The sequence below is a fragment of the Sebastes umbrosus genome, chromosome 11 (assembly GCF_015220745.1).
Source record: "Sebastes umbrosus isolate fSebUmb1 chromosome 11, fSebUmb1.pri, whole genome shotgun sequence".
Lineage (NCBI taxonomy): Eukaryota > Metazoa > Chordata > Actinopteri > Perciformes > Sebastidae > Sebastes > Sebastes umbrosus.
The window spans coordinates 5,431,695-5,453,699 of NC_051279.1; the positions used below are offsets into that span (position 1 = coordinate 5,431,695).

The 22,005-nt window shown below is 41.9% G+C and overlaps 2 protein-coding genes across 6 annotated transcripts in view; one reads left to right on the forward strand and one right to left on the reverse strand.

The window, feature by feature from the left end:
• The window catches only part of LOC119496646 (cysteine-rich venom protein), a 146,835-nt gene that overhangs the window by 68,773 nt on the left and 56,057 nt on the right, over nucleotides 1-22,005 (forward strand). The gene's annotated exons all lie outside the window — the stretch shown is intronic.
• LOC119496645 (raftlin-like) overlaps nucleotides 1-22,005 on the reverse strand; it is a 128,881-nt gene that overhangs the window by 65,517 nt on the left and 41,359 nt on the right. For both annotated transcript variants that reach the window (XR_005208756.1, XM_037784099.1), the window contains exon 3: nucleotides 7,225-7,402. Coding sequence is in view for 1 of the 2 variants with exons in the window: in XM_037784099.1 (XP_037640027.1) it covers nucleotides 7,225-7,402 (178 nt within the window). In the remaining variant the exon portion in view is untranslated. The remainder of the gene's footprint in view (nucleotides 1-7,224; nucleotides 7,403-22,005) is intronic.

Here is a 22,005-nt window from a genome sequence, read left to right on the forward strand (position 1 = left end):
GAATATATCCCATCAGACATTGCCTGCTGAACTGTAACCCTATTCCATTGCAATCAAATTGAACACTGGGAAATTTGACAGTTGACATTTTAAATTTTCAAACGGTCCAATCCATTCTGTCTGCAATGCAGGTTTTCTTTTCTTCTTCTTTCCCGCAGCAGGTTGTAACGGGGGGGGGGAAGGTTGGCTGCTGCCGGTGACAAATTGCCGTCTAAGGTTTTTAAAGTTATAACCCACTTAACCAGACATGTCAGTCAGGTGACAGTGTCTTAACATTTACAGATGACAGCGCTCTATGTACACAACCTTTGTGTACTCCCTCACTGCGCACTGGATTCCTGCAGCGTCACCCCCTCCTTGTAAAGTGCCTTGTTGGCTGAGCCTTTCACACTGGGGCTAATACTGTAGAGAGACTGTGATTGTGTCCTCAGACATACCGTGCATGCTAAACAAAGACAGCTGCTGTACACCAGTCAGCTCCTCTACCTTGACTTTTGCTTTGTTTTTCCGCAAAAAGCTGTTCGTTTTGGAGCGACGGATGAATGGCTGCTCGCTGTCATGCTTTCAATCCCATTCACTGTATTCCCCCCACCCCCCAAACACCCTCCCTGTCTTCTTCTTCTTTTTCTTTTGATTTCTGGGTCTGACAGCGAAAGGGAACTGGAGAAGCGATGCTCTGTTTTTTTTTTTTTGGGTTTCTCTTATTTCTCTTCCCTCATTTTCCCCCGGTGAAGATTTGGATTCCCCTGGGCTGGTGCTGATGTGAGCAGCTGTCTCCACGGTGACAGACGCTGGAGATAAAGCTTGGGCCCCGCTTTCGGCCGAGGCCATCAAAGGATGGTAGACTCCTCTGCCCTTTTCAGTCAATATCTCTCTCTCTCTCGCTCACATCCTGTTTTATCCCATTCAGCCTCCTTCTGCCTTCCTCTCTCTACTTCTTCACACTCCAGCTGTGAATTTCTTTTCTTCCTCTTTCACCCCTCATGGTGTCTTTTTCTCCAGAGTAAGGCAAGCATGTCTTCTTTTTTTTTTAAAAGACAGATGCAGTCCATTCAGCTGTAGCCTTTTCATACAGAATCAATATTACTGTTGTCCAGTTTTGCAGCAGCGAAGATCTGCTAGACTGAATGTCTGGGCATGCCGAAAGTGAACCTGAGGTGTTCTACACAACAGCATGGGAGGTGATTACTAATGGCCACAATCTGCAGGAAGGGAGGGCAGATAAGGTGCCATGCATTTTAACTATATGACCTTCTAAAATGTGGCTGGTTGCCATGTTTTCCCCCCGCAAAAGGTACCTTAAAGTTTCCTGTTTTTATGGGAATTTACAGAATAGGTGTAAAGTACTGGGGCTTATTTCAGGCACCCACGGCTCCAAAAGTATAAATCATGTTAATTTTCTGCATAGAGAATTGTATGTGACTGTCAGTTCCAAGGCTTGGGTGGGCGTGAAACTCCTGGTTGAATCATCAGCGTAAAAGATGAGCAACTGAGTTATAAAATATCTGGTTCTCTGATAAAAAAAGTCATAAACATAGAAGGAGAGAAGCCAACTATTGCTCTCCAATTACTGAGCTTAAAATTCTGTTGCTGTTCCTTTCACTTTCATATTCTGGTTCCATTTTGGATTAATTCAGCAATGTTTTGCATTGTCTTTTCCCAATTTTAATGACAAAGAGTTTCGTATTCAAGGGCAAGTGTTTAACCTTGGATCTAATCTCCTTCCAACAATCAACATTGGTTGTCTTTTAACCACGATCACAATCTTTCCCTAAACCAAGTCATTTTAGTTTCCTAAACTTAAAGCTGAAGTAGGCGAGATTGGAGCAAATATGATTAAAAAAAATTTATTATTATAAAAATCATGTGTCTCTGTGTCCTCCGATGTCCTCCGGTGCTCCTATTTGCATCTGCAAGATTTCACAGACCGGAAGAAAACAAGCAGTTAAAGCTGATCTGAGGTCTGCTGTCCAGCTGCCGTCTATGAGAGCCGGCTGTCAATCACTCGCGAACTCTGACCAAACGGTCAAACTAGGCAGCACTTATCAAATATAAATCAATGTTATGTTACGTTAATGCCTATTTCTCCCATCAAATGTTTTCAGAATCATCTTTTAATGCACGGTTTAGCTGTAAAATGAGAAAGTTTGTGACCTGGAACACCAAGTTCTGGTCACATGACCAGAGCACAGCCAATAGGAACACTCACTCAATGAAACGACCTGTGATTGGTCAAAGTATCCCGTCACGGGCTAGAATTTCTAAACCCTGAAAACAGAGCCATGAGGAGGTGCAGAAGTCTAGTTTTCTCTCAGAACACTTGAATTACAATATGCTGAAAGGTTATTATCAAATTTTTGCCAATGAAGCAAAAATATATTGTCTACTGCCACTTTAACTTGACCTTAACCATAGAAGTAACAGTGAAGCATTTTTTGTGGGGTGTACCCAACTAAGAATTCACACAGTCAAATCTGATTAGTCAAGTCTTGATTATTGTCAACTGATCGTGGAAAAATGTTTTTTATTCTTTTTTTGCTCATTGATTACCCTCTTTTTAAGCTTGTTTATCTTTGAAAAAAAGAGAAACACAAGCCACAAACGTATGTTTCTACGCGCCACCCTCTGCTGATTTTAGAGAATCATTCAGAAATTAAAAAATGATGTGAGTGCTCTGATTAGTATTCTTTGATTTTGAAATAGTAGCCTTGTGTTGTTGTAATTTAGCCTTTCTGAGGCTATCGAGATAGCAAGATGATACTCCGATGGTCCCACAAATTTGGATAATGCAACTTAGACTACATGGTGATTTATTCATGCACACTAAAGGAGATTGAATGAAAGCACACAAGTTATTTTCTCATTTTTATTAACCGTATTATTGATAGGCTATTTATACCAAAATAGACTATATATCATGATTTTAGGGCTGTCAGTCGATTCAAATATTTAATCACGATTAATCCCACATACATTTTTATCTGTTCAAAATGTACCTTAAAGGGAGATTTGTCAAGTATTTAATACTCTTATCAACATGGGAGTGGGCAAATATGTTTGGTTTATGCAAATGTATGTATATATTTATTATTGGAAATCAATTAACAACACAAAACAATGACAGATATTGTCCAGAAACCCTCACAGGTACTGCATTTAGTATAAAAAAATATGCTCAAATCACAACATGGCAAACTGCAGCCCAACAGACAACAACAGCTGTCCGTGTGTCAGTGTGCTGACTTGACTATGACTTGCCCCAAACTGCATGTGATTATCATGGGCATGTCTGTAAAGTGGAGACTCGTGGGTCAGAAGTCAATGGACCCCTTTGAAAATGGTTGTGCCAGTTTTTCCCTCACCAACATTTAGCGTAAGTTTATAGCATTATTTAGCATCCTTCGTGAGTATGACATTGGTTGGTACCAATGGATACCTTAAGTTTTCTAGTTTCATATGATGCCAGTATCTTCACTCCAGCTTTTAAACTGAACCGCTACAACCTAACAAGTTACATTAATGCATTAAAGAAATTAGTGCCGTGAAAACAAATTTGCGTTAATGCGTTATTATCGCGTTAACTTCGACAGAACTTCATGATTTATTGGGAGAAACCAAGCAATCCTATGTAAAATCAGACATTCAGCACCCCCACATCGCCCAAATGGAATGATCCTTTGTTTCATAACCACATTTCCCACCCTGACATTGGCAGTCGAATCACGCTCCTCAGATCGAATAGTCGACTATTCAGGGTCACCCCTACATTTGGCTATGAACAGTAGGTTGTTTTGGAAGGAATTGAAAAATAGCCTTTTCTGTCGTTTAGGTATGAGGACTTGATATAATGGAAACATGACTAGTTAGTGACACTCTTTTAACATTTACCTTTTTAATTAAAAACTTCATCTTGAAATAAACGCAATCGTGGAGAACAAAGACGCCTCAGATAAGAAGACCTGGATGTGAGGTGACTGTACAGCAACAAGTTTTTAAAAGATTATATTTTTTCCGTTTCTTTAAGTGGCTGTATAGTGATTGACAGTTAGTGAGGCGTATCGTAACACCTTGCACCACACCACTCTGGCAAAATTACAGTAAATAATGATAAAACAGAAAGTTTGACAAACCCAAATTAAGCTGTCATGTTTGCTGTGATGAATTATCTCACGCTGTGGAGGTTGTTTTTCACACTGTACGACAAGAAAGAGCAGCGAATGGTTTCTTCTGAAGGGAGGATAAACAACTATCTCCAACAAACACCAGCAGGGATGAGGGAACGGAAAGAGGCATGTTAGACCGTTGGCACTAACTTGAAAACACTTTTTCATCAGGACACAATTTGTGGATGCTCTCACCGCACTTAAGAATTTAAATTATCATCAGCATACATTTGCACAAACCAATTAATTGCTTCCTTTCTAATTCATTACTTTTTGATTGTATTATTTTTACTGCTCTTATCTTTTATGTTTTTGTTTATTGCCTACTTTGTATTCTAGTTTTTCTTCTTCTACGATGAATCCTTACATTTTCTGTTGCAACTTAGCTCTCCCATGAGGATTAACAAAGTTTCATCTCATTTTATCTTAAATTCATCTTTTCCCCAAATCCCCCCGGTCATCCTCCTTCTCCCTTCTGAATCGCATCCATGATCTTCTATTCATTAATTTTTCTGAAAACAACAACAGCAACAAAAGCCTTGCACAGCAAGTCTCTCTTTAGTTCTTATTTTATGTCCTCTGTTTCGTTTTTCTTACGTGATCAGTCTGTGGTTGCAGCGGAACTGTCGGGGCACAGCAGCTCTGATTATTACACTCCTTACTCTTGGTTGCTTGTAATATCGGGTATTGGGTTTTTCACAGTTATTGTGCTGTCGCTGTGGGTGAGAGCGTTAGCTAAATGACTGAAATGTCAATGTAGATTAGTAGCAGCGGTGTTGGGGTTTATGCTCAGCAGTGAAGAAATTACAGGAATGGTTTGTCAGCGTTCAGAATTGTGTTTTAAGCTGTGAGGAATCTGTGGTGGATTCTGCTCGGGAGCAGCAGACAGTGAGGAGATTTATCCTGAACAGTGGGGCCTTCTGCAGAAACATTCTCTTAAATTTCTCTTATATTTTCTCCTAATTTTCTGTTAAGAGAAAAAATAAAAGAAGTCAACACCAGATGCACCAACCGTTCTTAACTATCCAAATCTGCTCTTACCCTGGTGTGCTGAATAATGAATCCCGCTTGATCATAAGTTGGAGGCATGTGGCCGATTGTTTGTAATTATCATAGGTTGAGAGTTGTGCCATGTGCAAATTCATTATAACTACTCTAAAACATATAATGATCTAAATTTTGTTATATAATATTCATGTGTTTTTTTTTTTATATTCCTCAAATTTATGTTTCCCTGCGTTGGACAAACATTTAGTGGACTCTTATCTTGGTAAGAGTGCTCTCAACCACTCAATGAGTAAGAACAAAAATATTGATGAATTCCAGAAATCAACAGGTACTAACAAAATAAGAACAAATCGTGGATACAAACAAAAATAAGAGGACATTTTGTTTGTAGGTCGCTTCCTGAATGAGGCCCAATGTCACGCATTCACGTAAAGCTACACACTATATGCACAAAGATTATGCACTAACGAGAGTTAGCATGTGAAGCTCATAAAACACTTCAAATAAGAAGTTCTGGATCTCTAACCTCTTTAGAAAGAGGCAAGACACCCTCACACACGCACACACACGCACTCACACACACGCACACACACACACACACACACACACACACACAGACACACACACATCCATGCCCTGCAGCCAGGAAACAGTGTTTTGGTAAACAGGCCTGGATGTTTGCTGGACTTCAGAGCCAGACAGAGCAACCACTGGGGCTTCAGCTGCCTGTCTGCATGTCACTGCTGCCAGAGAAAAAAACTACAAGGAAAAACTTCCCCTCATAGCTTCAATCTTTTTGATTGTCATGTTTTTACTTGAGATGACTTTACAGTACGTGGTCTTGAATAAGTTGATCAGGTTCCATGACCCCTGGGGCTGTCAGACCCATTCAAAACGGAGAATGAATTCCCTCAAAAGCTTCAGCAGTTTTTCTGCTAAAGTCCAGAGAAAGTGATTTTTTTTTTTTTTTTTAGAAGGATTCTGACCAGACAAAAAGCCGCCCCCACCGTCCATCACTCCCCCTACATGCCCTTCCAACACCCTTGGAGCTGCTCCCTGGCGTCCTGCCCTGACTGGAACATGCGCCCACCCCCATATTTCCCAGGACAGAGGGGCTCAGGCACAGGGCTGGAGGGCAGATGTAGGGGGGCGGCGGTGACTTTGGGCCATGCAGCCGGTTTTGGCCGGAGCATTGAAAGGGCTGTAGATAGAGGATTGAGATTATTGCTGACTCACGTCCAAATACAGCTGCCCGCAGGACAGCTTGCTGACCCACTAACAGATGTTGTGATGCTCTGATGGCGATGCTGAACCAACACTGAAAGGTTGTACGTCTGATAAGAAATGCATCGCGAATCTCCACTGTTTTTTTTTTAGGTGGTAGACATTATGGAAATCTCTCTGCCCGCATGTATCCCACATTACTAACATAAAAAAATATTTCTGAAACATAAAACAGTACCTGAAAACATGTAGAAACATTATATAAACCCTAATGTCACTTAGCAACCAGCCAGCATAGCATTTTAGTACAACTAAACACATGAAGATGAAGCAGAATCTGATTTCCATCAAGTGTTTTTCTGCATAATGACACCAATTAAGGTGCATTAGCAATCTCAAGATATTTTCTTAAGTGACTATAATGGCTGCATTATTTTGTAATAACAGAGGTCTTATTCTCAGGGGTGTAGCTAAGAAGTCTGAGGCCCCTGAAAGATGATTTCCTCAGGGTCAGCCCTTTTAAAGGTCCAATGTGTAGGATTTTAGGGGGATCTATTGGCAGAAATGGAATATAGTATTCAGAACCACATTTTCATTAGCGTATAATCACCGGAAACTAAGAATCATTGTGTTTTCGTTGGCTTAGAATGAGCTCTTCATATCTACAAAAGGAGCAACGACTAATGACTAAATTGTCTACAGAAACTGTTGTTGGATGGTTGAGTTTCCATTAGCTTAGGCTGGGTGGAAGCTAATGTTTTGACCCTTATTCCAATGTCAGACAATTACACATTTAATGGTCAAAAAATCACTTTCATGTGGCTCTTACCCGTCGTTGAGTCGGATCAGTATGGCCCGGTAGAGCTGGTGCTGTGGGCTGTTGGACTCTGGGCCACAGGGGTGGATGAACGGGTGAACTGATGCCAGAACGAATCCCTGCTGGTAAAGCTCCTGCAGCTGGCCGGGCAGCTCCCGGACCGACGAGAGACGCAACGTGGACGTCCCACCTGAGAGGAAATAATGTGTGAGTTAAAACAATTTGTATGTGGAATTACACAAATTAAATTTTGGGGGGTGTATTTGGACACATCTATGCTGATGACTGTGCCGTTTTTGCCTTGAACTTCCTGGAGAAAGTTAACAGTTTCTTGCTTGCAGCAAGCAGGACTGTGACTACGTTCCTAATCACATACTTTTTATTTTTACATTTAGTGCATACTGCAGCTGCCCTTAAACAGTACATACTGTTGCATGCAGTATGTATACAATTGGGACATACTACTTCGTCATAACCTTGTGCCTTGAACATTGACCCTCTTGTTCATATATCTGCTGCACAGAAGATTGTGGGTCAGAATAGCCAGAAAAGCGTGCCGGCTTGCATACTGCATAATGCGACCAGATGTAGTAAGACATCCTGGTATTTTTGGCATACGGCATTTGACTATGCTATGTATTGGGACTAGGGCTGCCAGAGTTAACAAGATAATAACACGTTAACGCAAATTCAATTTAACACCGCTAATTTCTTTAACGCATTAATGCAATCAATCTATCAGAGGTTGCACCAGGCTCAGTTTTAAAGGCATTGTCGTGAAGGAGGCTAAATAACGCTCCAAACTTACGCTAAATTTTGGTCAGGAAAAACTGGCATGGCCATTTTCAAAGGGGTCCCTTAACCTCTGACCTCAAGATATGTGAATGAAAATGGGTTCTCAAGGTACCCACGAGTCTCCCCTTTACAGACCTGCCCACTTTATGATCATCACATGCAGTTTGGGGCAAGTCATAGTCAAGTCAGCACACTGACACACTGACAGCTGTTGTTGCCTGTTGGGCTGCAGTTTGCCATGTTATGATTTGAGCATATTTCTTTATGATAAATGCAGTACCTGTGAGGGTTTCTGGACAATATTTTTCATTGTTTTTTGTTGTTAATTGATTTCCAATAATAAATCTATACATACTTTTGCATAAAGCAATCATATTTGCCCTTTTTCTGGCATACTAAATAGTACGGTAGTACGGCACAGTGTGACTTTGGATTTCTGTTTATGAAATTTTAGTTTTCTTGTTCCTTGTCTGTCAGCCATGGTGGTGGTCACTGCTCATGTTCATAATGTAGTTATTCTTCTGTTTATTCCACACATATCACTGCTGAGTCTCCACAGCAATCACTTTTTTCTCAGGAAAAGGACACATTTGTATTTAGAAGCAGCACGAATCACCTTCAACTGGTAATAACGAGTATTTAAATGCACATTTACTGTCACGATGTCTCTTGCCCTACCTGCTTTTCTTTCCGTTTATCCTCACCACCTCCCTCTAGCCCCTTTTTCCTTCAACAGCCCTTTAATTCAGTGTCTGAATTTAAGTTTTCTTCCTTGTTGCACCTGATTGTGACATTTAAAAAAAATGTCCGTGAGAACGATTTAGCACCGCATTTAGTTGTTCCAGTCTTCATGCAGCTCAGCAAGAAATATCCAACGCATACAGTTTCAGGTGACTCTAAAGTAAACCGATCACAGGAAAGCACACAAGAAAAATGTTCCCCTGCAGCTCTTAGTATCTGGGCTATTTCTGTCACACTATGCAAATTATGTAAATGACAGTCCTTTTTCACAGCAGTTAGCCTCCTTTTGATTTCTTCCATTCAATTTAGGTCTTTATTATTGTAGAAATGTTCCGGTACAGCTATATGTGCCCATCAGCCCAACAGAGATGAAGAGGAGAGGAGGAAAATTGCTTTACAACCCCCCCACTCCCCAAACCTCCCCTCCCCAAAAAAACAAACATCACGTGAAGATTTGCAATTCAGATACCAACACTGATTTTAAAGTCAATCCCGGTTTGTTTTGGCAATTAGTATCACGCTTTTCGCTCCATCCCCTCAATCTGGGAGTTAATAAGAGTGGCTCAAAATCCAATCAGAGCTGATTGCTTAGGCTCTGTATCGTGTATCGTGGCAACTCTCTATATTCTGACACTTACTTTGATTCCCTCTCAGCTCAACGTAACTGTCCAAGAACAGCGGACAGGGGCCTGACATTAATGAGGTGCAATCAGTGAGTGGCCAGCTGTTTGATAAAAGAAAGTTAGGGACGGAGTTGCTGCGCAAAGCTCTCTCTCAGCATTATTCTCTCCTAGCCGCCTCCTCACACCTCCCTGAGGGATGAAAGCCTGCAGCAGACAGCCGCTGGTGACGGCCTGTTTCAGGGAGCAACCAGCTGTGTTACAACAAGCCACACGCAGCTTCTGTCAGGCAACATCGGCCAATCAGGATGTATGGTAATGAGTGCGGGGAGGGAGAGCGGTTCAGGTTCAGGAATGGGAGCAATTAGATTACAGAGAGTTGGGTTGTGGGAAGGAGAGAAGGATGGACAGGGAAGATGGAGGAAGAAACGACAGAGAGGTCAAAACAGAGAGTGAAAGCTTGAGTACCCATGATGGAGACGGCGTTGGCCCCGGGTTGCATGACGGCTGGGATCCCAGCAGCGCGCCGTACGAGGCGACATTTACTGCAGGCCAAACAGCTGTGGCGCGTGGGAGAGCGCCAACACAAAGAGCTGGATGCAAAACAAGAGACCAGAGAGAGGAGAGGAGGGAGGGAGAGAGGGAGAGAGCGGAGGTCTGGTTGTCTGTACGAGCTGTCACAAGACGTGGGAAATGCCGCTATGGCTAATTAGAGTCAATGAGACTATACAGAAGGAAACGTTCAGATCCATGGGAAAAGTCAAAAGTACAGAAGTTCAATGGGAGGTTAGAGAGAGGGCAACAGTGTGGGTTGAGGAGACCGGCGAGGCGATGCCAGCCAGTTCTGTGCTTTTGGTCTCAGGTAGAGTCAGCAACGCTATCAAGACTTTAAAATAATAGCAGTAATGTGCAAGACGAGGCCCGAAAAGCTCCTTTCAGGGTGTATTTGGATACTCTAAATACCCCAAAACTGTAGCTATAATGCTCTGTAGGTGCTATTTCTGGTTGGTTCTGGATGTGCCTCCAAAATATGCAAAGCCTGAATGTAACAGAGTGCTCCAGGGATGACGTATTTTGTAGGCAAACCAGGAAATTAGCATCGCCCTGGGTTCCCTCGACAAAAAGCCAATGGGATTTTTCAATTGGATTTTGGATTATTGCAGAAAATAAGCTCTGTGGCAAACTAACGTTTACGATACTTGCACGTTTTGTGCAACAAGATAATCTCCAGAAATGAACTTGTATGATTTTTGAGCATGAATGCAATCGGCAGAAGTAAAACGCTAACGTTAGGCTATAAACAAACTACACCACGGTCGCATGAACGTGAGTATACACTAGGGATGTGCATCCCAAGCAAAAATACTATTCGAAAATCACTGGGAATTAGTCGATTATTATTAGAATAATCGGGTTTGAATGATGATATGCTCTGATGCTGGAACAGCTGATCTACCTGCAGAAACTACTAAGGGGCGCAGCGCCGCTTACACGCAGACACAACGTCGGGGTGTGCTCGCGGCGGTGCGGGAGGTCTGCCCGGGGAGGGTGGTCCGGTGCCAACGGGCTTGACCTGCTATTCGGAACCTTAAACCAAGCGTGGCGCGGCGGCCTCGCCCTGGTCGCCCGCCGTGCTCCTCTGGGTAACCAACTCTCCTCCCTGAACATGCCACACACGTTTTACCGATAGTAGCGTTACTACCAGGCAGCACCTGCAACAGTTAATACAAGGGAAATATATATGTTTTAAGATGGGAAGAATAGTCGCATAAACTCTATAATTTAACAACTATTCGAAAAATCAACCTATCCCTAGTATACACAACGAGGCTGTAAAGGCGGATGAGTCAGCGTGATGACGTTTAGTCTCATAAAAGCTTCAAAATTCACGAGTGGGATATTTATTGATGTACTTTATGTTGTAGAACAAAAAGTTAAAATCTCTTCGGCGTGTGTTAACCACAGACCTTATTTCAGGCATCTAACTAAAAACCCATTGACTTTCAGACAAGGGAACCGGAAGTGCTAAAATGCTATCTCAGTTCCAGGTTGTGAGACTCATTTCTGTAGCGCTATATTGGTCAGGACTCCAACTTTCATCCTCACATTGGAAATTTGACTGATCATTCTCCTGTCTAAATAAACAGAAACATAATTATGAGCTGTGTAGAATGGTGTTAACACCATACACACAGTTATTTTTCCCACGATGCAAACACGAGGGCATCAGGGGCCAAATTGAGGTCAGTCAGTCATCCCACATTTAAACTCCAGACAGCACGCTCTCACACATTCTGAGGGTTGTTTGATGTTAAAGTCTTGTGAGCAAAGCAGCTCTGCATAACATCTGCGTCATTTATTACATTTGGCCTGTGCAGACGAAGCTGACAAGTGCCTGCGTTACTGTGATAGTAATGTGTGGATCTGCTGTTCGTAATATAATAGTGAGTGATTTACTGGACTGCACATAAAGTGCTGCTATAATGTATGACTTACATGCTTTTCTACAGTCTACTGTTGATTGTTCTGCATGTCGTTACAGTCACAGTGGCATTTCATACATTATTTATCTAAGAAGCCATCGAAGTGTTTTATTGTACATGTACTTCGTGTGATTGTGGATGTGCAATTTGAATTTGCTGTCTTGGGAGCATAATTACAAGCACATCACTTACAGGCTCAAGAATACTGGATGCCAACATTAGAAAGGAAATGTTACGTTCTCATTGACTCCAGTGGAGTCCAGTGTATTAAAATACATAAAATACCCAGCTGTGAATATTTTGCATCAGAACTATTTATACCGGCAGCAATGCAAATTTGCGACAGTTGAAGTACTTTTTCAATAAAAGGTTTGAATAGGCAGGCAGAGGACCAACAACCGGGATCCTATTGACCCAGAGCAGCGTCTGGCAATCTGTCTGAGGTAAATTGTTGTCTAGCTTAAACTACTGTGAGCTATTTTAGTTTAATTTTAGCAAAATGCTGAGGGAATTTCCTCTGGTAAACAGTCACGCAGTGTATATGTCTAACGGCCGGGCCACACAGGGAACGACAGCAGCATGTGGCGGCTGCGGAACCTGTTGTTTTTTATTTCGGCGTACATGTCAACAGGTTAGAGCAGCCACACAGCTCGTGGGAGTAGCGTGTCAGCTGCGTCTCCTCTAGAGGTTCGAGTTCTCGCCTATTTTTACCGCAAGCCATGCGCAGTTCACAGCAACAACAGACAGTGAAAATGATCTTTTGACTGTGTACTGACATCATACCAGCAACATTACTACAGTTTCAATGTCTGTATTTGTAGACTGTGTCAAGGACATGAACAAAAGTAAAGATTTATTTTTAAATCAACACTTCCTGCTTTCATTTAAAAATAAAAAATTGACTTGACATAACCTGTGACTTAACTTGACTTGACCAAGAAAAAATGACTGAGGACTTGCTTGAGACTTGAACCAAATGACTTGAGTCACATGTCTGCCGTCAAGACGTACTGTATATATCTAGATATCTACAGCCAACGTCTGTATAGTTGCCGAGTGTGTGTGTGGTGAATAAGCAGACAAATTTGCGTGAATAAAGAGAGATGAAAAATGTTCAGATTCAATCTAAAAGCACCATAACAACTAACAGTTGATAATGTTGCTTTGCATTTTCAGGACTTCTCCTTCAAATGTCTTTGAGCCGTCTTAAAAAAAAGGAAAGCTCAGGTTGTATCTCTAATCTGATTTCTGTCTTTTGAATATCTGTAATTGATTACAACTCTGTGATTCTTTCAGAATGAGATTATTATAATCCTTTTGCATTGATTCTGTCACTCCCCAGCCTTTATACCTCGACAAACCACACTTCCTCTGGCAGACAAATTCAGCTGTTCAACCATTTTGTGCAGGCTGTATACCACAATGATGTGGCGTGCTTTCAGCGTGCTGTACTACATCATCAGCAACTGCAATAGAGGAAAAAAAGGGATTTCTGGAACAAGCCTGCTAGCGCCAATCAGAAGGTAGTTCCTCCTGTGATGCAGCTCGAGAGCTGATTCAGTTCGGATCCCAACTCTTCCTCCCGGGCACAAATCCAGAGGTTCATTGTGAAACCACGAAAGAAGCAGGAGAGGAAGAAGGGGAGGAAAAAAAAAAATCATATGCTGTCCCCTCAGGGAAAGTGAGTGCTTTGGCTAAAAATACTCCTCCAAATTTCTCAATCACACTCTGTCCTAGTGCGCCACAATGCAAGAGCTTTAGAAGTTAAAAGGCGTGGAGGAATTAACACAAAGAAATAGGCCGCCATCGCAAACGGGTGAAACGTATTCGTCTTCCTCCCCCCCCTCTGCTCCTCCTCCCTCCCTTCCTCCACCGCTGGCTGCCTTTAGAAATGGAATTAATCCTTCTCTGATTTTGTTTTTTCTTTCCTTCCCCCCTTCGTCTTGGTGCGACATGAACACCCTGTCCTTTCCCCCAGAGGGGTGCTATTGCGTGTGCGCATGGTTCACGAGGCGGTGGATATTAAGTGGAAAATGAAACCGTCTTTGCTTGCTCTCTGATCCCCTTAGTTGAGATGAGTAAATAAGGAATGGTTTCAATTAGGCAGTGGGAACACAGCCGCTGGCGACTTCTTAAGTTGGCTTTAATCGCTGTGTGAGCTGCTAATAATCTCATCCAGAGGCCTTTAAATACACAGGCTCTACATTTATTTATCAGACCAAATTTTATTCATCATGCTGTCCCCAGAGCAAAGTGTTGCCCAGTGCTAAGTTTCTCTGAATCTCATGCTGTTGTAAGGATGTTTACTATGCCCTGAAATCGTGTTATCCGAGGAGAATCTCTTTGTTTGCGCGGATGAGAGCAAATTAGCTGCCGTATATCTGCCGCGTGCAAGTGTCGGAGTTGATGTTTTATACTGCGAATATTTAGGCCTTTTGAAGGAGTCTGTGGTCGATCACACAGGCAATCTGGTAAACCTTACATGGCAAACTGGCAGCCAATTACTTCACTCAGTCTTTTTGTTTACCCTGGAAGAAAATTCTCTCTCATATCAACAGAGAAGAGCCCTAAACTCACAGAAACAAATCGCTTCGTGACAAATAATGAGAAAAAAGGGGCTTCTGGCTGACAACCAACAAATTGGTTTTCTGGAAAATTGTGTTAGCGCAGAGCCATCAAACAGACACTGCCATTAAACACAGTGGAGGAAACAAAAGTGTGTGTATGTATGTATGGATGCATGAAGAGGGAGTGATAGCTGATGTGTCTTCAGGCTAATGGAAAGATCAGTTGCTCACTGTTCATGTTAAATGACGGGTCAGGGGTCACAATAACTTTTTGTGCGGTATGAGTACAACGATTTGTTTAAATCGAAGCCCTGCAGTTTTACAGTTACAGTGGAAACCGCTTATAGTGATCACGTCTGTCCGGGTCAAATTGATCGCTACAAGCGGATGATTGTTATAACTGAATCTTGGATTTTGTGCGTCATTTCTCATGCAGATTACCATCTAATTGACATTTGTATATTTATTACATGAATAATGAAACGGACCGCTTCGCTATTTACTAGCTCGCTGCTGATTTTTCTGTCTTTGAGGCATTGCCGCTTTTGGCCGGCTCTACAGCACGAGCGTGCATGCTGATGAATGGCACCCCTTTGCCGGGGCTCCTCGTCCTCTCACACAGTAGTGGCGTGGAGGGCGATGGGCGCCGGTCTGCATGAGCTGCCGGCGCTGCGGTGCCGAGGAGCCGGTCGGCCGAGTTTCACTTTGGAGGCATTATCTGACGGGGTGTTATCAATCCACTTGACGAGGGCGTTTTCAACCTCAGGTGCTTTCCACGTGCGCATTCATTTTTTTTTCAGAGAAAATTACTTTCCTTTTCCCCTCATGATATCAATGTGCACGCAGCATCAGCCACAGGTATCCAGCTGGTAAGCAGACGGTCCTCGAGGCAAATTATCACGGGAGTAAAGTAAAAAACAAAACAAAAACTCAACTGATGTTAGTTTAACGTAGTTTTAAAATGTTTTTCCACATGTTGTCATGTATGAAAAGCCCCAAATGAACCCTGTAAGCGGACTACTTGATTACTATAAGCAAATTATTTAAACAGCATTTGTATAGGAATGATTCTGTCCCAAGCTTTTTGATCCATATAAGCGGTTGATCAGTGTAAACGTGATCACTATAAGCGGTTTCCACTGTAGTGCCATTTAAAGTGAATAATGCCGTGTTTCCACTGGATACTTTTCTCTATGTTGTGCTTCCACTGCAGATAGTTACCCCTCAGTGTAGGCAGGATTCTCAGTTGATTGCCGTAGCGATGGCGCGTGAAACTGCCATGACATCAACTTCAATGCTATACTAGCTGAATCATTTCAATGGCAACCAAACAGAAGAATGTCTGCACTGGTAGTGTACGTTTGAGATGTCTCGGCTGCCTTTTTCCACTTTAAAAATATCCGTTATGTGTTTCTTTGTTGACTTATTTATCAAATCACCATTTAGATTAAGTTGTAATGTTCATTCTTGACCTTGGAAACAGAAAACAATCTCCTCACAAGGTCCTTTTTAATATGTGTTCTGAAGCTTCACACGATCTTCATCAGAACATGGCGATGTCAAGGTCAAGATTGAATCTCAGCTTTTACGCCAACATGGACAAGAAGTCCTTGGAAAACAATTGGAAATGTTAACATTTACAATTTTTTGGACAACTGAGCAAACTCCATCTGCTGATGACGATCATGAGATATGATCAAAAGCTCCAGAACAGCTACTAGATGGAGCTTGTGGTAAGATTGTTTTCTTAACAACCGTCAGATTGAAACATTTGATTATCCAATTGCAAAAAATGTGAAAATGTAGATAAGAATGTGATTGAGAGAAGCTCAAATATAAGAAGAGAGAAAAGAAAAGGATGACAAAGAAGAATAAGGTTGTCTATTTGAAAAATTACAACACAATTAAGGGAGGGAAGGGAATTAAAATAGACTTGAAATGCTGTTGGGAAAGAGTTTAGAAGTGACAGGTTGTGTTTGTGTGTTCGAAGAGAGAGGGAGGGAGGGAGCGTGTGGGAACAAGCCTTCCCGGCTCTGCATTCAGTTCAGAGTGAAGATGTAAACATGCAGTTTGAATATGCATGCATGAGATAGTTCAGCTAAGGAGCAGAATAAATAATAAACACCCGTTCAGTTTGTTACTCTGGTGCTGACCTTCCACACATGGCCGCACATATTTAACTGACTCATCACTGGGAATTAGCAGCGGCCCCAATTCCATGTGTCTCATACTGTATCTGGACAAAATCCAAAAATGATTTAATACACATAGAGAGCAGGAGATGGAGAAAATTATACTTGAAGAAGAATATGAAGACAGGGGAGGAGAAGGAAGAGGATTTGGTGATTTGTGCCTCGAGGGAACAAAAGACGTTAATTGTCGCAGGTAATGGTCCATCTTCTACACCGCCGCACAACCCTGCGACGAATCGACGCAACGTCTGACCTGGTGTGAATGCAGCCTTACTGACCTGCAACATCTGATTGCCGTGCTTCTTAAACCAGCTCAGCAACCTAGGAAACGCTTCTTCCCAAGGTTTGTGCAGTTGGAGAGCAATGCATCTCCAATATTTCTTTGATGTATTAAGGACGAAAACAGAAACAAGTTGGTGAGGGCGTGTTGCTTCAGGTATCAATGAGACAAGAAAAAACAATCCGAGAAGATCATTTATTTTACCTTCTGTGGCGACAATCGTGGGGTAAATGATAGAAAAACAACATTCACATTACTTACTAATCTACCAGGAATGAGCCCTGGCAGATATTTGAAAGGTTCAACTTTTTTGGCAGGGCCCTTTGCGTTGATACCCACACTGTGTTGATGGATTGGCCTCATTCTCTTTTTATGCCTCTGCGCCGGTGACAGCCGCGGCCAGAGGCATTATGTTTTAGGGTTATCTGTGCGTCTGGACCATTCATGTGAACGCGATATTTCAGGAACGCCTGGAGGGAATTTCTTCAAATTTGGCACAAAGGTCCACCTGGATACGAGGATGAACTGATTTGATTTTGATGTTCAAAGGTCAAATGTCAAGGTCACTGTGACCTCACTTTCCATCCCATTCTCATGGACGTGATATCTCACGAACACCTTGAGGAAACGGTATTACATCTGGCACAAACATCCACTTGGACTCAAGGATGAACTGATTAGAATTTGGCGGACAAAGGTCACTGTGACCTCACAAAACACATTTTTTGCCATAACTCAAGAATTCATCTGCTAATTATGACAATTTAACAAAGATGTCTAATAGTATAAAATGATGACGTGATGATATTTTGGACAGACATGGATGTAAACTGCAACTTGAAGGGTTGGCGGAGGCATACAACCGTGAGGCGGTAATTGTAGTTTTAATATCAGACTGCTATTTGATCTGCCCAAGACACAGGGAGTGGCAAGGTATAAATTAGTTTACCCGCCTAAAATCAGGGAAGGCACCACTGCCAGGTAAAGATTGCAAGTCGCTACTTCCATGCACCAGTGAGTGCTGCGCGCTTAGAAAGACCATTTCAACATCTGGCTAGAATGCGTCTCAAACCATCTATTGACATTTAAGCAATGTGATTGTCTCTAATGCTTTAACGCTGGTCTAAGATGCATGAAGTAAATACAGACATGTTAAAGGGATTTGATACTGTAAAACTGCCAGTTTGAATCCTTCAAAAGGTTTGGAGAAGGACATACATTGGACACATTTCCCCTGTCTCAGAAGATGTTGTCAGTGTGCCTTTGAGCAGGACATTTGAGTCCCATACTGATCGAGTGTACCGTTTGTATTTAATAAGGAGCCCAGTAAGACGCCATGTATGCTCTGTCAACTTTCCACTGATAATTCTCATTTTCCATGAATAATAAAAGAAAAAAAGATCCTTCAACTTTGAATTGAAACCTCGCCTCTGACACTGGCTCACTTCCCCTTTTAAACCCATCTGCCATGTAAGCACCTCAGAGCTGCAGTCTGCCGCATTTCCATCACTCAACACATTTAAAAATAAATGAGTAAATATGAAATTAATAAGCTGAAAGATTGGAGCGCCGAGGCTCTGCACACACACGCGCCGCGCACCGCCTCTGGGAGAAATGGTTCGACCACATTTGCATCGGGGAGAAAATAGCCCGGCATATATTATCCACCCGCTGCAACTGATTTCTGATCCTGCTGCTCCTATCCACCACATCTCTCATTCGGTGATATTGCCTCGCCTTATCACGATTATAGAATTGTTTGTTTCTGCTAATAGTAATGGCTCAATTAGCGGCTGACGTGCTCATTCTGGTGCACAGCATCTTAGAGTGTTCTGTTTTTTCAGATGAAAAGAAGTTGCTGTGCTACTGGAGGCAGGAGGAATTTATTTCTGGTATATGACACATTCGTGACTTTCAGCACCTAACAACACACCAATGAACAAGCAGATATAGCCAAGACCCGTACTTAAATACAATTTTGAGATACATCAATATTTTGCTTTACTTTTATAATCAATATTTCTCGAAGGGCTGTCAATCGATTAAAATATTGAATCGCAATTAATCACAAGTTGATTGCACATTTTTTATCTGTTCAAAATGTACCTCAAAGGGAGATTTGTCAAGTATTTAGTACTCTTATCAACATGGGAGTGGACAAATATGCTTGCTTTATGCAAATGTATGTATATATTTATTTTGGAAATCAATGAACAACACAAAACAATGACAAATATTATCCAAAAACCCTCACAGGTACTGCATTTAGCATAAAAAACAAACTGCAGCCCAACAGGCAACAACAGCTGTCAGTGTGTCAGTGTGCTGACTTGACTATGTCTTGCACCAAACTGCATGCGATTATCATAAAGTGGGCATGTCTGTAAAGGGGAGACTCGTGGGTACCCATAGAACCCATTTTCATTCACATATCTTGAGGTCGGAGGTCAAGGGACCCCTTTGAAAATGGTCATGCCAGTTTTTCCTCGCCAAAATGTAGCGTAATTTTGGTGCTTTATTTAGGCTCCTGCGCAACAAGCTAGTATGACATGGTTGGTAAATTCCTTAGATTTTCTAGTTTCAAATGATGCCAGTATCTTCACTCTAGCTTTAAAACTGAGCCCTTTGCGAGATAAAAAATCGCAAGTTGCGTCAATGTCTTAAAGAAATTAGTGGCGTTAAAACTAATTTGCGTGCATTTTGAGCATATACATCCACAAAATGCATGTATATGCTCAAAATGAGTGTTATTGTTTCTGGCCACCCGACGAATGTAAGGCCAATATTCACTCTTCTTTTAGCTCTGTTTTTGGTCTCTACCAGCTCCTGAGGGAAGTATCTGGCTCTTTTGCTGTTCACCAGCTGCTAACTTTGTTTCTCAACCAGTTGCATCCAGTGGGTTTATCACAGCTTCTTGGCTGAAAGCATTGCTGCTGCTGGAAACAAGGTTGATGAGAGTGGTGAGAGAGAACCAACACGTTGTGTGTAAAGTTGGGGCCATTAAACAAAAAATAATGGGCTGCAAGACACTGAGAGCTGAGGGAAATTGCAGAGTCAGGTGATAATTCCCTGTCACTCTTTGTCACATTACACATTTTACTATAAAATGATTGACTTGGGCATCTTTAATACTTATGTTCACTACAGAAAACTTATTTTTCTTCAGCATGTTTGTTTGCATGTACCACACAATTGCCATATTCCCTCTGCTGTCAGCAGCAACGTGTACTTTGTCACTTACATGTACTAGTTGTCAAAAACTACCACTTAGTGATGGCTATTTATAATCCTAAACTCCCTTTAATTGTTTTCTTTTCCAAAGCAAATCACTCTGCAATGCCACAACGTATATCCTCTGTGTAGAATCGGTCATAAAACCCATCAGGTTTAAACCGAACCTGTGCACCTTCATCTCTTGATAAAAGCAATGCAACATGAATATACTGTAATTGGCCTTTTGGAACAGAAAGCACCACCCCACTATTCTCTCTGTGAAGTAGTCATATCGTTATTCAGTGTCCAATTAAAATGGCCTTAGTCTCCTCAGGAGCTCTCCACTCCTGTGAGGACCACCTGCAGAACCCTCGCTCGGTCTCAGCAGCCCGCCTCGAGTCATTAGCCTTCATACAGGCTCAAAATGGAAATGCCAGTAACTCCTCTGTCCTCCCCGTCGCCTCCTCCTTTATTTTTTTCTCTCCTCTCCCTCAGCTCCGATTCCCTCTCACCCCTTTGCCACAGGAGGGGGAAGTTTCTCTGCTTGGCTCCTCTGCACATTTAGCCTATTTTTCTGCCTCCGCTCTCTGCAGGGAATGTGCCCCACTCTCTTCAACTCTCCTTCTCCCTCTCTGTCTCACTTTTACCACTACAGCTTTCTGATACCACCATCACCCCCTCCACCCCAATCCCCAAACGTGCCCCCTCCATTTATTTCCTACACTGTGAAGAGAAGAGCAAAATCTTTGAAGGGTCTCTTGTGCTCTTAACCCCTTTCTCAGCCTCGACATGTGCATGTCTATTTTCTGTATTTTTCTGTCATCTCTTCTCTTCTGTGTCAAGACAGTGGAGCAAGCCAGGGCGAGGTATCGGTGGTGTGATGGTGAAATGAAAGGTGAAACATTGGCTTGTATATTTTCAAAGAAATAGTAGTGTCTCTTGTGCCATAAAGTAGTTCCGCATTTCTCTTGCAAAATACATCCTAAGCCATACGCAGCATAACAAGTCTAGAGCCACGCTAACAGCTCTGTGTCAGGCTGTACTTATATTAGGCATGATGATGGTTTGAGCTAAGTGCTAACATCAGCATCAGCTAACATGCTCACAACGACAATTCTAACATGGCGTTGTATAGCAGATATAATGTTTACCGTGTTTACCATCTTAGTCCGAGTGACCATATTTTCAAATCCCTTAACCGGGAGCCTTAAGTGTTCATGCACGTTTCATGCATGTGCACATGTTTGCACTTATGCATGCACCACAGGTGTTTTCATCAGGATGGAGGACAATTATTTCAGTGCTTACAACCCCTACCAAGCTCACCTTTCAACACCATGAACAGCACTTCAGCAGATAAAGAAATATGCTTTGTCTCCCAAAATCTACCTAAACATAGTTTATTTGAAAACTGTATAATAACACTAGTAAACCAAAAAACACAATAATTATTGATTGTCCCATTCAATATGAAATCATAGATCATGATATGACTTATTGCCCAGCTCTAAGTATGACAGTGTCAGTTATTTTTTTCTTTAAATGTTCAAAATGAACAGTGTAGAGCAGTTGAAGAAAGAAGAGCAAGAAGACGAAAACAAAGTTTAGGTTTAAAGTCCTTCTAAAATTCTGTTATGATGACGACGCAAGTTTTCTAACGATAATTCTTGCAATTTATTGTGGTAAAAAAATGCAGCAAGTACTGTAGCAACTCTCAAAGGACCTTAAACAGACACGCTACTCTGGGATAAATTACATGTCTTAAAGATTTATGTTACATTTCATTGTTTAGGTTACAAAGATGAGTGAACTCTACATTATTCTGCAGATAAAAAAAACAGAGTTTAGGCGGGACTACAGTCCATTACTTCCCAGCAGGGTGTGAACAGTATCGACCCCTCC